Below are 18,228 nucleotides of genomic sequence, written 5' to 3' on the forward strand. Positions count from 1 at the left end.
TAATCCCTTCAGTACATGTATAAACATATACTTATGTTTAAATATTTATATTCATTTAACAAATGAGAAATGTTTACTCTTAATGGTAATTAAAATTTATATTATAGCAGTCTTCGGTCTTTACTTTTGATAAACTTATATATCTTATTGTATCCATCTTCAGTTCTCATATCCGTATAAACATATTTTTAAATTTTTTGTGTTATTTAATTTAATTTATATCCCAAATGTTGCCCCCTTCCCAGTCTCCTCAAGCAGAGTTCTTCGCCCCATTTTTACTTTTATTCAAAAGTATTCACTATATATGTGTATGACTGGGGTCCAGTATGATAGTTCAGTATACACCTACAGTGTGCTACATCAAATCTTACTTCTTGCCTATCTTCCATAATCATAGTTCAATATTTAGATTAAATTTATTTAATTAAACTGAGAGTACAAAGTACTTGTTTGTCTATGTGTATTACTATTTAACTCAATAAACTCTTGTTATACTCATGTTGCTGCAAAGGATATGATTTTTAGGTAATCATTGCATGATGGTTATTGACACCCATACTGATTAAGACAATTAAAAGTTTTGAGTTCTTTTTATTAATGGCCAGACCAAGAGCAAGCTCCTGCCTCTGAAAAGTTTGGTAGTTCCCACACTGAGTACGGCATTTTTAAGACAAAACTATAATTACATCAGTGTTCAAGAGGAGTTACTTTAGTGAGGAATTTACAGGGAACTAGTAACATCTGATTGCTGTGCAAGTCTCTGTAATATTTTCCAGACACAGCATAATGTGTTTGGATCATGGTCAAGGTCATGGATGGTCTCTGAAGCACTACTAAGGCAGAGAAGGCTGTTTGAGGGGGTAGAAGATATGTCTATAATGTAACTACATATGTACATCCATATTCACACATCTGTTGGTACACATGTGTTCTTGAGGAGGCCTGAGGTTGAATTTGGGTTTCATCCTTTATTTTTCTCTTCATCTCTTGGAATAGGCTCTCTTGATGAACTCATAGCTTGCCATTTCAACTAGGGATATCCATGCCCACCTCTTGCATGCTAGGATTATGGGAAAGCTACCATGCTTGCCTAGTTTTATCTTGAATCATAGGCATTTGAACTCTAGTCTTTATACTTATTAGTAAGTACTTTTTTCTACTACCCTAGCCCCCAGTTTCTGATTTTATCTATGCTGTACTTTATTGAACAGAAGTCTTTTGTTAATATTTTTTGCCTTTTTGTTGTTTCTGGTTCTGGGATTCATTCCTTTTTGAAGTCATGATGTTCTCGATATTTAATTATATTGTTATTGTTCTTCTAACTAGAAATTTTATAAGTAGAAAACTTAGCAAGCTTGCCAGTTTTATTAATATTAATATTTTAATTTGAGAAAGATAAAAATCATATTTAGCCAAAGAAGTGTCTTTTTATGTCAAATCTGTGGTAGGTTCCATGTATTGAAAGCTAAGAATTCCTTGCATTTCTTTCTTCATATGTCTAAGTTGCCCCTTAGTCTGTTTCACTTGACCATGAGTTTCTTTATACAGGGTATATTAAGGAAGGATTCCTGGCAGTACAGCATGCTTTGGACAAGAGCATCATGCTGTATCATGAAAGCAGTGCTGGGAAAAAGCTGTTTGATGAAATCGACACTGTGATACAGAGGTTTCCATACCCAAGTCATCCTCAGGATAAACTACTTTGGATTTCCAGTCCTTTCATCCCATTAATGTTCATACTCATGTTCTCTTCCATTGTCCTTTCCATCATGCGATCCATTGTGTTTGAAAAGGAAAAACGGTTAAAGGTAGTATCGTTTTCTGTTTAAAAAAATATGTGCATCTCTATGTATGTATGTATGTATATGCGTACGTACGTATCTACCTACATGTACACACACACACACACACACACACACACACACACAGAGAGAGAGCCTGTGGATATCTTTTGGAAAGTAGGTTACCTCCATGTATGTATTCAGCATTGCTGGATATTGGTCACCTTCCAGCAGAGCATCAAGAGACCTAAGTATAGAAGCATGGGTCCTGATGATACTCACCAACTTCCCAAGCTGGAAAGGCTTCAGAGACAAACTTAAACAGGAAAGCAACATAAAAGAAAACTCTAATTTTCTAGGAGGAGGACATAAAAGATTACTAGATGAACTTGAAGTCTTTTATACCTAGAGCAGCAATGAATTTCAAGTACAACCCAGTTGAGGGATAAATTAATGTGCGTCCCAACACCTAGTGGTCCATTAACATTAGAGTCTGTTTACTTTCACAATGTTCAAGTTCTTAACAACAACAAAAAGTTCCTAAACAAATGAAGAAGCAACAAACAGGAAAACAATCCAAAGAAGCAAATTGATCATCAGTACTAGACTTAGGTAAGAAACAGATGTTGAATACAGGGGACGTTTCATAAAGTCCCACACCTAGGTGAAGAGTCTCAGCCAATCAAATGGCTGCTGAGATAGAAGCAGGTTTTTACCCAGGGAGAAGCCTCCTGGTAGGTTATCCAGTCCCATGTGCTCTGCCCTAAATACCTGTACTTCTGAGCAACAACTGAATGTACTCAGAAGTGTGTGTGTCTGTGTGTGTGTGTGTCTGTGTGTGTTCATATGGTGGCTGTTTCAGAAAACAGAAACTAAAGCTAAAACTAAAGAAGTAGTCATTAATTTCAAAGGAAATAGAGTTGGACACAGAAGGAGCTGGAAAGGAAAGAAGGTATAAAAATTATGTAAATATTATAATATTCATATATGAAATTCTCAAGAAAATTAAAGATACATTGATGTTGGAAATATCAGACAGTTTAATTGTGGTTAGTAGTCTAAGCTCTGTAAATAAAAATTAAAGATACATTGATGTTGGAAATATCAGACAGATAGTTTAATTGTGATTAGTAGTCTAAGCTCTGTAAATATTGAGTTATCCACAATTCTTGGGGGTTTGTGGGTATTTTTTCACATTTTTATTTAGTGTATATACCACCCACATGTGCCATGGCATATATAGAAGTCTGCAAACAACATGTAAAAGCCAGTTCCCTCTACCATGTAAGTATTAGGGGTCAATTTCAGATTGTTATGCTTGGCAGGCGTGACAAGCATGCATTGCCTGCTCAGCCATTGCTCCAGCCCTAGAACTCTTCATAGCAATCCTAATTTCTCAGATTCACTGGAATCATAGAGCTCACATATAGCTATACTTAGTATGTACCTTTTTTTGCACTGTGGTAAAGATACAGAAGTGGTCAAAGCACACTTTATAATTGCATGAAAACAGCTCTATGTATCCTCATAATTGAGCGTTTCAAAATAATATATCTCAACAGTACTTAGGAATGCCTTTAACAAGTTTATCAGTAGAAAAGTAAAATTAGGAAAGAACTAAAAAATGAGCACAAGACAGAATTACAGAAACTGAAACATAGAGGAAAATGTGCAGTTCCAGATGAAAGCATCCAAAAAGCATAGAACAATATCAAATGATGTAACATATGTAATTCGATTCTGAAAATTGAGAGAACAAAGCAAAAGGAGTTAAATACACTTGAAAAAGTTTCCAAGATTAATAGTATATATTAAAACTCAGATGCACGAGGCTCAGAGAATACAAAGATAATATTGCATAAACGTGTGTGCACATACACACAAACGCACACACATTCTTACATATGTATATTTACAAGAGGATGGGGGTAAAGGGCATAAGTAACACTAAAGATGTGTTGGAAAACTCATAAAATTAATTTTAAAATAATAACTTAAAATGCTTTTCATTTTGTAAATCCCAGATGTAGTATTGAAAAATATCTCTGAACTAAGAAAAACATATATTTTAAGAGAAGTATGAACCTTGCTTACTGCAGAATTTTGATAGACCTCTAAGCCTTGATTTTTCTCATTCTTAAAGTAGAGATAACGTTAACCATTTTTACAGACTTTGTAGTAAAAATTCAAAAGTTGTGTGTGAAAGCATCATGAATTGCCTGACATATAAAATGCTTGATCTGTGTTGACAATCCTACAGGAGTACCAGCTCATAATGGGGCTTAGAAATTGGATCATCTGGATTGGTTATTTCTTCACGTTCTTCCCGTTATATGTCATCATTATCCTTTTGATATGTATATTACTCTTTGTCCAGGCAAGTATCCAGTTTCATGCTGTCTAACAGATATATAATTAATTGCTTATATAATATTGAATTTTTACTAGCTATAGAAGTTTTTTTAAAAAAACAAACATAAGGAGAAAGAGACAAAATTCTTTTAGTGATATGTTTAACTCAGGTCTTTAAAAATATTCTTTTACCATATAACAATTTTTAAAATAGTGTTTTTGTTATTTTAAAAATCTAATGTGTTTTGTGTTACTGTACATCCCAATTCTGACATGAAGGTTTTTAATGGAAAAATATACTATTTTTGACAATACTATAGTTTTTATTTAAATTTAAACTGTGTTCTTAAAAATAAAATTGAATTCCATAGTCATTCAAGCTGTATTTCAGGTGTTCTATAAATACATAGGACAAATGTGTACTCTAACAGGTAAATGAGTTTCAGTGAGTTGAGTCTGCTACACAATCCAGTAAATGGAGAGATATCACGCTATGGACTTACTGGTCTCAGGGTTCCAGTAGAATCCATTGGATTTTGTTTTTGTTTTGACCTTACTAGAAAACTGAGATGCTGCTGAGTTTCTCAGCAAGACTTTAACTTCCTGTCTTTGGGTCTCACCAGCTGAGTGTGGCGATGTGTTTCAGTAGGAACCATGCCTTTGTCTCTTACCTTGTGTTTATGTGACATTCCCTATCTGATGTCATGATTGTTTCATTGTAGATTGTAGAGGAGCCAATCTTGCGCTACAGTGACTGTAGTTTCATCTTTGTCTTTCTTACATGTTATGCTATCGCATCCATATGCTTTGCCTTTATGGTTAGCACGTTCTTCAGTAAAAGTAAGTCTGGACAGCAGAAGCCATAGCATAAAGTGAAAATACAGAGTGCGGGGGGTGGGGGGTGTCAGATGCTAATCTGACAGAGGGTTAAAATCTAGAATTATAAACTCAGAAACAAACAAACAAGCAAAAAACCAAAGAACTGTATTTCTTTTTGCTCGTTTCTAGACCAGTAAATTCTTTATTGCTTTTCTGAGCTTTCCAGTTACTCAACTGCTGTTTATGTTTTTAGTTGGCTTTTTTTCTCGCATACTGCATCCTAACTATGGCTTTCCTTCCCTCTACTCCTCCCATCTGGATCCACACCCTTTCTGTGTCTCATTAGAAAGCAAACAGGCTTCTAAGAGATGATACTAAGATAAAATATGATGAGATAAAACCTAAACTAATACATTGGAGTAGAACAGAACAAACAGAAGAAGAGCCCAGGAGAAGAAACAGAGACCCAGTCATTTGCACACTCAGGAAGCCCATAAAGAAACTAAACAGGAAGCCATAATATATATGCAAAGGAAATATAAGGCACAAAGGCAGAAGAAAAAGTATATATAAATGAAATTTTAAAAATGGTAAGATTAAAAAGGAAAAGCCCTGATATGACATTATGAGAAAAGGAGCCCTGACATGACATTATGAGAAAAGGAACCACCAAAGATGCCATTGAGTTTGCTTTCTATTGGCCATCTACTGCTAGGCATGCCACCCACCCTTAAGAGTAGTTTGTTTCCCCCATAGACTCTTTTGTAGGAACCTAAATTTTTGTTTGCAAGTGGTTTTCAGTTGAAGATTGCTTAGGAGTTTGGGATGAAGGCTTGTGCCCACTTCTCCTTTCAGCTCCAGGACCCACCCCATCCAGTGCAGCCCCATGCAGGCCCTGTGCATACTGCCTCAGTCTGTGTGTTTATATCAATCATGTTGAGTTAGAGAGCCTTGTTTTCTTGGTGTCTTCCACCCCCTCTGGCACTTACACTCTTGCTACCTCCTCTTCTACAGGGTTTCCTGAGCCCTGTGGTGAGGGATTTGATGGAGACATCTCATTTAGGGCTGAGTGTTCAAAAGTCTCTCATTCTGTATTCCTTACTCCATTACTCTATTCCTAGCCTCTGTTATTCTGTGGATTTTAGTTTATGTATTAATGGTGTTTTAGCTAATAATATCCACATATATGCAAATTCAATACCAGTTTTGCATTTCAGGGTGTAAGTTTCTTCACTCAGGGTGGTGGTTCCTAGTTTACCTATGAATCTCTTTCTTCCCTTTTCTCTCTCTCTCTCTCTCTCTCTCTCTCTCTCTCTCTCTCTCTCTCTTTCTCTCTCTCTTTCTTTCTTTCTTTTTCTCTTTCTTTTTCTGATTCTGTTTGTTATTGTTGTTGTTGTTGCTAAGAGTAATACTCCATTTTTTTTTAAGTAGCACATTTCCTTTATCCACTTGTGTACTGAGGGACATCTATGTTGTTTGTAATTTCTGGTTATTCTGAACTGAGGAGCAATGAATGTGGTTGAGCAGGTGTCCTAGTGATGGGATGAATAGACTTTGGGTGTATGACTAAGTGTGGAGCAGCTGGATCTTGAGGTAGATGAGTTGCCTGCTTTCTGAGGAGCCGCCCGCCACCTGATTTCCAGCATGGCTGTCCATGTTGATGAGCGCTCCCCTTACTCTGTATCCTCACAGCATGAGCTGCCGCTTGTTTTACTGATCTTAGCCATTCTGACAGGTTTAAGATGGAATCTCAAAATAGTTTTGTTTTGCATTTCCCTAATGATTAGAAATGCAGAACATAGCTGCTTCTGGACCATTTGAGGTTCCTCTTTTGAGAATTATGTTTAGATCTATACCTCATTTGCTCTCTTGATAACTAGTGTTTTCCGTTCTTTATATATATTGGATGTTAGTTCTCTATTGGATGTGCAGCTGATGAAAGTTTTTTCCCCAGTTAGTATGCTGCTGTCTCCTCTGAGTGATGGTGATGTTAGGAAGTGGTACCCTGCAGTTTGATTGTTTTTGGTTTTGTTTTTAACTTTCTTCACTAACACTGATTTTATGTCCTATTAATATTTTGATGAGAATTATTTTTCTTTATTTTTAATTCTTCTCTCATACAATACATCTTGACCACAATTTCCCCTCCTTCCACTCCTCCTAGTTTCCCCATATCTCCCCTTTTCCTCAGATCCACTCTCCCTCCATTTCTGTTCAGAAAAGAGCAGGTTTAACATAACAAAATCCCATGCTTATGAGATTAACAACATCCAGTATTTAGTAATTATCTACATGTTCAGTTATTTTGTCTTGTTTCATAGATAAGAGTAGGAACAGTAACTTTTTGGAAACATAATGTAAGTATATTCAACTTTGTTATCTGTTGTAGCATAAAAAGTTAATTGTAATTTCTTCTTTGAAGCTCGTTTGGCTGCTTCTGCTGGAAACCTCCTATTTTTTGCCAGTTTCTTTCCCTATAATTTCATCTCTGAATACTATGGGATGTTGAACCTTACTACCAAGATAACCGCCTGTCTGAGTGCAAATGTTGCTTTGGCACTGGGAATTAATATCTTAATCAAGTTGGAAATACAAGGTGGGTATTGGTATTGCTGATTCAGTTCTTAGGAAACTGGATAAATAGGAGATGGAAAGGTAAGAAAATGTTATATTCCCCCAAATTTTCTTATTATATGTGGTTATGTAAAATATGAAAAATATAAAGCTCCCATACCTAGCTGGGAAGCTATTGGCAGTTAACGTGAAGGGTGGGGAGAGTTAACTTCTTGAGCACTGTAGCCCATGATAAATTACCCATGTTGCCCTACACACATGTATGTTCAGACACCACTAGTTGGATTCAAGAGTTATTAAAAAAAAAAAGACATGAAGTTAAGAGAGGGATGGAGAGGAGTTAGAGATGGGGAACAAGGAGTGGATATGTCCTCTAAGTGCATGTATTTGTGTATGGAATTACCATAGAATGTGCAAAAAATTAAAAGAATTGTTCCATCTTTTTTCCTATGAACTTACACTGTCCAATAAAATCATTTTAGAACTTCTATTATTTTTATTCTCTAAAAAAATTGAAAACATGACTTTTTCCCCTTAGTATTTGCCTATAATCAACCACTTCTTGTCCATGTTTAAATGGCTTATGGTTTGTGTATGTGGTCATCTGTGCATATTAATCTGCAAAATAAATTCCCACTTGCAAAAGTGCTAACAACTTAGACTGAGCAAGGAAACATTGCTTATATACTCACATAGTAAGTTGAGATGGGACTTGAGTCTAAGAGTTTAAAACTACCCTGAACAGCCAGGCGTTGTGGCACACGCCTTTAATCCCAGCACTTGGGAGGCAGAGGCAGGCGGATTTCTGAGATTGAGGCCAGCCTGGTCTACAGAGTGAGTTACAGGACAGCCAAGGCTACACAGAGAAGCCCTGTCTCAAAAAAATAAAACAAAACAAAACAAAAAAACAAACAAACAAAAAAAAACTACCCTGAAAGACATAGCAGGACTCTGGATTATTTTTAAAATGTCTAAGTTATAAAAGTCCTGTCTCATAAAGTAATTACATAACTTAAATTTTATTTATATTACAATAGCTATCAAATAGATGATTCTTGTACTGTATATTAATATACTGATTTTTTTCCAATTTTTAATTAGGTATTTTCTTCATTTACATTTCAAATGCTATCCCCAAAGTCCCCTATACCCTCCCCCCGCCCCCCACTCCCCTACCCACCCACTCCCACTTCCTGGCCCTGGTGTTCCCCTGTACTGAGGCATATAAAGTTTGCAAGACCAAGGGGCCTCTCTTCCCAATGATGGCTGACTAGGCCATCTTCTGCTACATAAGCAACTAGAGACACAGTTCTGGGGGAGGGGGGGGGTAACTGATTAGTTCATAATGTTGTTCCACCTATAGGGTTGCAGATCCCTTCAGCTCCTTGGGTACTTTCTCTAGCTCCTCCATTGGAGGCCCTGTGTTCCATCCAATAGCTGACTGTGAGCATCCACTTCTGTGTTTGCCAGGCACTGGCATAGCCTCACAAAGGACAGCTCTATCAGGGTCCTTTCAGCAAAATCTTGCTGGAGTATACAATAGTGTCTATGTTTGGTGGCTGATTATGGGATGGATCCCCGGGTGGGGCAGTCTCTGGGTGGTCCATCCTTTTGTCTCAGATCCAAACTTTGTCTCTGTAACTCTTTCCAGGGGTGTTTTGTTCCCAATTCTAAGAAGGGGCGAAGTGTCCACACTTTGGTCTTCTTTCTTCTTGAGTTTCTGATAATACCACTATCACAAGAATTTTATGACTCAATACTAGTTTTGGGGTATAGGGGGTTGTTTGGTTTGGGGTTTTTTTGTTTGTTTGTTTTGTTTCTTTGTTTTTGTTTTTGTTTTGAGATAGGATTTCACTGTTATCCCTGGCTGGCCTAAAACTTACTATGTAAACCTGGCTGGTCTTAGACCCACAGAGATCCTCACGCCTCTGCCACCATAGCATAAGGAGTGTAGGGAGTCACACACCAACCACATACCAATTTTTTTTGGTTATTTTATTTATTTACATTTCAGCTGTTATCCCCATTCCCGTTTCCCCTCCAAAAACCCTCTATCACACCTCCCTCCCCCATGCTTCTATGAGGGTGCTCCCCCACCTACCTAGTCCCACCTCACCGGTAGCCCTAGCATTTCCCTATGATGGGGCACCGAGCGTCCCCAGGACCAAGAGGCTCCTCTCCTATTGATGACAGATAGGGCAGTCCTCTGCTACATACGCAGCTGGAGCCATTGGTTGCTCCATGTGTACTCTTTGGTTGGTAGTTTAGTCCCTGGGAGCTCTGTGGGGTCTGGTTGGTTGATATTGTTGTTCTTTCTATTGGGTTGGAAACCCCTGAAGCTCCTTTAGTTCTTCCTCTAACTACTTCATTGAGTACCCATGCTCAGTCTGATGGTTGGCTGAGAACATCTCCATCTGTATTAATCAGGCTCTGGCAGAGCCTCTCAGGGGACAACTGTTCCAAGCTCCTGTCAGTAAGCACTTCTTGATATCAGCAATAGTGTCTGGGTTTGGCGTCTGCAGATGGGATGTATCCCTAAGTGGGAAGGTCTCTGGATGGCCTTTCCTTCAGTCTCTGCTCTACTCTTTGTCCCTGCATTTCCTTCAGACAGGAGCAATTCTGGGTTAAGTATTTTGAGGTGGGTGGGTGGGCTCATCCCTCAACTGGGGGCTGTACCTAACCTCTGGATATGGTCTCTACTGGTTCTCTTTCCCTTTTGCTGGGTATTTCAGCTACTGTCATCCCCATTGGGTACTGGGAACCTCTTACTTTCCTGGCATCTGGAACTTTCTACTGGCTACCCCCAGTTTCCCATTCCCCACTGCTGAATACCTCTATTCAATTTCTTGACCCTCTGTACTTCTCCCTGCCTCCTGCCACACCTGATCCTGCCCACCTTTTCCCCTCCCCCTCCTCTATTCTTCCCCTCCTCTCAACCTCCCAGACCCCTCCCTCCCTCTACCTCCCATGATTATTTTGTTTACCGTTCTAAGCAGGACTGAAACATCCACATTTTTTTCTTCTTGAGCTTCACATACTGTCTATGAGTTGTATCATAGTAATTTTGAGCTTTTTGACCAATATCCACTTATCAGTTAGTACATACCATGTGTGTTCTTTTGTGACTAGATTACCTCACTCAGGATGATATTTTCTAGTTCCATCCATTTGCCTAAGAATTTCATGAATTCATTGTTTTTTTATATATTTTTATTACATATTTTCCTCAATTGCATTTCCAATGCTATCCCAAAAGTCCCCCATAACCTCCCCCCCACTTCCCTACCCACCCATTCCCATTTTTTTGGCCCTGGCGTTCCCCTGTACTGGGGCATATACAGTTTGCGTGTCCAATGAGCCTCTCTTTCCAGTGATGGCCGACTAGGCCATCTTTTGATACATGTGCAGCTAGAGTCAAGAGCTCCGGGGTACTGGTTAGTTCATAATGTTGTTCCACCTATAGGGTTGCAGATCCCTTTAGCTCCTTGGGTACTTTCTCTAGCTCCTCCATTGGGAGCCCTGTGATCCATCCAATAGATGACTGTGAGCATCCACTTCTGTGTTTGCTAGGCCCCGGCATAGTCTCAGAAGAGACAGCTACATCTGGGTCCTTTCAATAAAATCTTGCTAGTGTATGCAATGGTGTCAGCATTTGGAAGCTGATTATGGGGTGGATCCCTGGATATGGCCGTCTCTAGATGGTCCATCCTTTCGTCTCAGCTCCAAACTGTCTCTGTAACTCGTTCCATGGGTGTTTTGTTCCCAAAACTAAGGAGGGACATAGTGTCCACACTTCATCTCATTCTTCTTGAGTTTCATGTGTTTAGCAAATTGTATCTTATATCTTGGGTATCCTAGGTTTTGGGCTAATATCCACTTATCAGTGAGTACATATTGTGTGAGTTCTTTTGTGATTGTGTTACCTCACTCAGGATGATGCCCTCCAGGTCCATCCATTTGCCTAGGAATTTCATAAATTCATTCTTTTTAATAGCTGAGTAGTACTCCATTGTGTAAATGTACCACATTTTCTGTATCCATTCCTCTGTTGAGGGGCATCTGGATACTTTCCAGCTTCTGGCGATTATAAATAAGGCTGTTATGAACATAGTGGAGCATGTGTCCTTCTTACCTGTTGGGACATCTTCTGGATATATGCACAGGAGAGGTATTGCTGGATCCTCCGGTAGTACTATGTCCAATTTTCTGAGGAACCGCCAGACTGATTTCCAGAGTGGTTGTACAAGCCTGCAATCCCACCAACAATGGAGGAGTGTTTCCCTTTCTCCACATCCTCACCAGCATCTGCTGTCACCTGAATTTTTGATCTTAGCCATTCTGACTGGTATGAGGTGGAATCTCAGGGTTGTTTTGATTTGCATTTCCCTGATGATTAAGGATGTTGAACATTTTTTCAGGTGCTTCTCTGCCATTCGGTATTCCTCAGGTAAGAATTCTTTGTTCAGTTCTGAACCCCATTTTTTAATGGGGTTATTTGATTTTCTGGAGTCCACCTTCTTGAGTTCTTCATATATGTTGGATATCAGTCCCCTATCTGATTTAGGATAGGTAAAGATCCTTTCCCAATATGTTGGTGGTCTTTTTTCTTATTGACTGTGTCTTTTGCCTTGCAGAAGCTTTGCAGTTTCATGAGGTCCCATTTGTCAATTCTCGATCTTACAGCACAAGCCATTGCTGTTCTATTCAGGAATTTTTCCCCTGTGCCCATATCGTCAAGGCTTTTCCCCACTTTCTTCTCTATAAGTTTCAGTGTCTCTGGTTTTATGTGAAGTTCCTTGATCCACTTAGATTTGACCTTAGTACAAGGAGATAGGTATGGATTGATTCACATTCTTCTATATGATAACAACCCAGTTGTGCCAGCACCATTTGTTGAAAATGCTGTCTTTCTTCCACTGGATGATTTTAGATCCCTTGTTGAAGATCAAGTGACCATAGGTGTGTGGGTTCATTTCTGGGTCTTCAATTCTATTCCATTGGTCTACTTGTCTGTCACTATACCAGTACCATGCAGTTTTTTTTTTTTAATCACAATTTCTCTGTAGTAAAGCTTTAAGTCAGGCTTGGTGATTCCACCAGAGGTTCTTGTATCCTTGAGAAGATTTTGCTATCCTAGGTTTTTTGTTATTCCAGATGAATTTGCAGATTGGTCTTTCTAAATCGTTGAAGAATTGAGTTGGAATTTTGATGGGGATTGCATTGAATCTGTAGATTGCTTTTGGCAAGATAGCCATTTTTACAATGTTGATCCTGCCAATCCATGAGCATGGGAGATCTTTCCATCTACAGAGATCTTCTTTAATTTCTTTCTTCAGAGACTTGAAGTTTTTATCATACAGATCTTTCACTTCCTTAGTTAGAGTCATGCCAAGATATTTTATATTATTTGTGACTATGGAGAAGGGTGTTGTTTCCCTAATTTCTTTTTCATCCTGTTTATTCTTTGTGTAGAGAAAGGCCATTGACTTGTTTGAGTTAATTTTATATCCAGCTACTTCACCGAAGCTGTTTATCAGGTTTAGGAGTTCTCTGGTGGAATTTTTAGGGTCACTTATATATACTATCATATCATCTGCAAAAAGTGATATTTTGACTTCCCCTTTTCCAATTTGTATCCCCTTGATCTCCTTTTGTTGTTGTATTGCTCTGGCTAATACTTCAAATACTATGTTGAAGAGGTAAGGAGAAAGTGGGCAGCCTTGTCTAGTCCCTAATTTTAGTGGGATTGCTTCCAGCTTCTCTCCATTTACTTTGATGTTGGCTACTGGTTTGCTGTAGATTGCATTTATCATGTTTAGGTATGGGCCTTGAATTCCTGATCTTTCCAAGACTTTTATCATGAATGGGTGTTGGATCTTGTCAAATGCTTTTTCTGCATCTAACGAGATGATCATGTGGTTTTTGTCTTTGAGTTTGTTTATATAATGAATTACATTGATGGATTTTCGTATATTAAACCATCCCTGCATCCCTGGAATAAAACCTACTTGGTCAGGATGGATGATTGCTTTAATGTGTTCTTGGATTCGGTTAGCGAGAATGTTATTGAGTATTTTTGCATCGATATTCATAAGAGAAATTGGTCTGAAGTTCTCTATCTTTGTTGGGTCTTTCTGTGGTTTAGGTATCAGAGTAATTGTGGCTTCATAAAATGAGTTGGATAGAGTACCTTCTACTTCTATTTTGTGAAATAGTTTGTGCAGAACTGGATTTAGATCTTCTTTGAAGGTCTGATAGAACTCTGCACTAAACCCGTCTGGTCCTGGGCTTTTTTTGGCTGGGAGACTATTAATAACTGCTTCTATTTATTTAGGGGATATGGGACTGTTTAGATCGTTAACTTGATCCTGATTTAACTTTGGTACCTGGTATCTGTCCAGAAATTTGTCCATTTTGTCCAGGTTTTCCAGTTTTGTTGAGTATAGCCTTTTGTAGAAGGATCTGATGGTGTTTTGGATTTCTTCAGGATCTGTTGTTATGTCTCCCTTTTCATTTCTGATTTTGTTAATTAGGATGCTGTCCCTGTGCCCTCTAGTGAGTCTAGGTAAGGGCTTATCTATCTTGTTGATTTTCTCAAAGAACCAACTCCTCGTTTGGTTAATTCTTTGAATAGTTCTTCTTGTTTCCACTTGGTTGATTTCACCCCTGAGTTTGATTATTTCCTGCCATCTACTTCTCTTGGGTGAATTTTCTTCCTTTTTTTCTAGAGCTTTTAGATGTGTTGTCAAGCTGCTAGTGTGTGCTCTCTCCAGTTTCTTCTTGGAGGCACTCAGAGCTATGAGTTTCCCTCTTAGAAATGCTTCCATTGTGTCCCATAGGTTTGGGTATGTTGTGGCTTCATTTTCATTAAACTCTAAAAAGTCTTTAATTTCTTTCTTTATTCCATCCTTGACCAAGGTATCATTGAGAAGAGTGTTGTTCAGTTTCCACGTGAAAGTTGGCTTTCCATTATTTATGTTGTTATTCAAGATCAGCCTTAGTCCATGGTGGTCTGATAGGATACATGGGACAATTTCAATATTTTTATATCTGTTGAGGCCTGTTTTATGACCAATTATATGGTCAATTTTGGAGAAGGTCCCATGAGGTGCTGAGAAGAAGGTATATCCTTTGTTTTAGGATAAAATGTTCTGTAGATATCTGTTAAGTCTATTTGTTTCATAACTTCTGTTAGTTTCACTGTGTCTCTGTTTAGTTTCTGTTTCCACGATCTGTCTATTGATGAAAGTGGTGTGTTGAAGTCTCCCACTATTACTGTGTGAAGTGCAATGTGTGCTTTGAGCTTTACTAAAGTTTCTTTAATGAATGTGGCTGCCCTTGCATTTGTGGCATAGATATTCAGAATTGAGAGTTCCTCTTGGAAGATTTTACCTTTGATGAGTATGAAGTGTCCCTCCTTGTCTTTTTTGATAACTTTGGGTTGGAAGTCAATTTTATTCGATATCAGAATGGCTACTCCAGCTTGTTTCTTCAGACCATTTGCTTGGAAAATTGTTTTCCAGTCTTTCACTCTGAGGTAGTGTCTGTCTTTTTCCCTGAGATGGGTTTCCTATAAGCAGCAGAATGTTGGGTCCTGTTTGTGTAGCCAGTCTGTTAGTCTATGTCTTTTTATTGGGGAATTGAGTCCATTGATATTAAGAGATATTAAGGAAAAGTAATTGTTGCTTCCTATTATTTTTGTTGTTAGAGTTGGCATTCTTCTCTCGTGGTAGTCTTCTTTTTGGTTCATTGAGAGATTACTTTCTTGCTTTTTCTAGGGCGTGATTTCTGTCCTTGTATTGTTTTTTTCTGTTATTATCCTTTGAAGGGCTGGATTCTTGGAAAGATAATGTGTGAATTTGGTTTTGTCGTGGAATACTTTGGTTTCTCCATCTATGGTAATTGAGAGTTTGGCCGGGTATAGTAGCCTGGGCTGGCATTTGTGATCTCTTGGTGTCTATATAACATCTGTCCAGGCTTTTCTGGCTTTCATAGTCTCTGGTGAAAAGTCTGGTGTAATTCTTATAGGCCTGCCTTTATATGTTGCTTGACCTTTCTCCCTTACTGCTTTTAATATTCTATCTTTATTTAGTGCATTTGTTGTTCTGATTATTATGTGTCGGGAGGAATTTCTTTTCTGGTCCAGTCTATTTGGAGTTCTGTAGGCTTCTTGTATGATCATGGGCATCTCTTTCTTTATGTTTGGGAAGTTTTCTTCTATAATTTTGTTGAAGATATTTGCTGGCCCTTTAAGTTGAAAATCTTCATTCTCATCAAGTCCTATTATCTGTAGGTTTGGTCTTCTCATTGTGTCCTGGATTTCTTGGATTTTTTGAGTTAGGATTCTTTTGTATTTTGTATTTTCTTTGATTGTTGTGCCGATGTTCTCTATGGAATCTTCTGCACCTGAGATTCTCTCTTCCATCTCTTGTATTCTGTTGCTGATGCTCGCATCTATGGTTCCAGATCTCTTTCCTAGGGTTTCTATCTCCAGCGTTGCCTTGCTTTGGGTTTTCTTTATTGTGTCTACTTCTCTTTTTAGTTCTAGTATGGTTTTGTTCATTTCCATCACCTTTTTGGATGTGTTTTCCTGTTTTTCTTTAAGGACTTCTAACTGTTTGGTTGTGTTTTCCTGTTTTTCTTTAACAACCTGTAACTCTTTAGTAGTGCTCTCCTGTATTTCTTTAAGTGAGTTATGAAAGTCCTTCTTGATGTCCTCCTCCATCATCATGAGAAATGTTTTTAAATCTGGGTCTAGATTTTCAGTTGTGTTTGGGTGCCCAGGACTAGGTGGGGTGGGAGTGCTGCGTTCTGATGATGGTGAGTGGTCTTGATTTCTGTTAGTAGGATTCTTACGTTTGCCTTTCGCCATCTGGTAATCTCTGAAGCTAGCTGTTATAGTTGTCTCTGGTTAGAGCTTGTTCCTCAGGTGACTCTGTTAGCCTCTATAAGCAGACCCGGGAGGCTAGCTCTCTCCTTAGTTTCAGTGGTCAGAGTATTCTCTGCAGGCAAGCTCTCTTCTTGCAGGGAAGGTGCCCAGATATCTGGTGTTCGAACCTGCCTCCTGGCAGAAGTTGTGTTCCACTCACCAGAGGTCTTAGGATCCCGTGGGGAATCCTGTGTGGACCCTTTTGGGTGTCGGGAGACTCCGCTGGCGAGGCACCCCCGTGCTCGAGTGGACCGGAAGGGACTTGTGCCTCAGGTCAGGCCCAGGTCGTCTGCTTCCCTAGTCAATGCAGTCTCAGGTTCCGCACGATTGGATTGGGGCAGATGCTGTGTTCCACTCACCAGAGGTCTTAGGATCCCGTGGGGAATCCTGTGTGGGCTCTTGCAGGTGTCGGGAGACTCTGCTGGCAAGGCACCCCGGTGCTTGAGTCGAATTCATTGTTTTTAATAGCTGAGTACTACTCCATCATTTAAATGTACAACATTTTCTGTGTCCATTCCTCTGTTGAGAGACATCTGGGTACTTTCCAGCTTCTGGCTATTATAAATAAGGCTGCTATGAACAGAGTGGAGCGTATAATTCTTAATGTGTTATTATTGTCCTGCTTTGCTGTTCTTTAATCATTCAGGTTACATCTTGAATTTTAGGACTAGTTCCATCAAGTTCTATGAAAACTATCATCAGGACTTAGTGAAATTTTTGTTCTATTTTTCAATTAATGTGAAGAATTAAGAGTACTGAATGTTCTCAACTGTGATTAAAACCCCTCCAATAGGCTTTTATAGTAGGATGTGATGATTTTTTTTTTAATTTCCTCAGTTTCTGTTGTTATGTCTCCGTTTCCATTTCTGATTTTGTTAACTTGGATACTTTCTCTGTGCCCTCTGCTTAGTCTAGCTAAGGGTTTATCTATCTTGTTGGTTTTCTCAAAAACCATCTCCTGGTTTTGTTGATTCTTTTGTTCCTTTTATTTCTACTTGGTTGATTTCAGCCCTGAGTTTGATTATTTCCTGCCGTCCACTTCTCTTGGGTGTATTTGCTTCTTTTACTCTAGAACTTTCAGTTGTGCTGTTAAGCTGCTAGTCTGTACTTTCTCCAGTTTCTTTTTGGAGACACTCAGAGCTATGAGTTTTCCTCTTAGCAATTCTAAAATGTCTTTAATTTCTTTATTTCTTCCTTAACCAAGTTATCATTGAGTAGAGTGTTGTTCAGCTTCCATGTGTGTGTCGGCTTTTTATTGTTTTTGTTGTTATTGAAGACCAGACTTAGTCTGTGGTGATCTGATAGAATGCATGGGATTATTTCATTCTTCTTGTATCTATTGAGGCCTGTTTTGTGACCAATTATACGATCAGTTTTGAAGATGGTACCGTGAAGTGCTGGGAAGAAGGTATATTCTTTTGGTTTTGGATGAAATATTCTATAGATATCTGTTAAATCCATTTGTTTCATAATTTCCTTTACTTTCACCATGTCTCTGTTTAGTTTCTGTTTCCATGTTCTTTCCATTGGTGAGAGTGGGGTGTTGAAGTCTCCCACTATTATTGTGTGAGGTGCAATGTGTGCTTTGAGCTTTAGTAAAGTTTCTTTTATGAATGTGAGTGCTCTTGCATTTGGAGCATAGATGTTCAGAATTGAGAGTTCATCTTGGTAGACTTTTCTGTTGATGAGTATGAAGTATCCTTCATTATCTTTTTTGATAACTTATGGTTGAAAGTTGATTTTTTTTTTATTGGATATTAAAATGGCTACTCC

The 18,228-nt window shown here is 38.5% G+C and overlaps 1 protein-coding gene across 3 annotated transcripts in view; it reads left to right on the top strand.

Annotated features, from left to right (window-relative positions):
- Abca16 (ATP-binding cassette, sub-family A (ABC1), member 16) overlaps positions 1–18,228 on the top strand; it is a 135,246-nt gene that overhangs the window by 22,148 nt on the left and 94,870 nt on the right. The window contains exons 5-8 of one of the 3 annotated variants that reach the window (XM_006507683.2): positions 1,549–1,808; positions 4,042–4,158; positions 4,856–4,973; positions 7,375–7,548. In XM_006507683.2, the coding sequence (XP_006507746.1) occupies positions 1,549–1,808; positions 4,042–4,158; positions 4,856–4,973; positions 7,375–7,548 (669 nt within the window). The remainder of the gene's footprint in view (positions 1–1,548; positions 1,809–4,041; positions 4,159–4,855; positions 4,974–7,374; positions 7,549–18,228) is intronic. The other 2 variants (NM_001278944.1, NM_001278943.1) reach the window with 2 other exon arrangements.

This window comes from Mus musculus, chromosome 7, assembly GCF_000001635.26.
Source record: "Mus musculus strain C57BL/6J chromosome 7, GRCm38.p6 C57BL/6J".
NCBI lineage: Eukaryota > Metazoa > Chordata > Mammalia > Rodentia > Muridae > Mus > Mus musculus.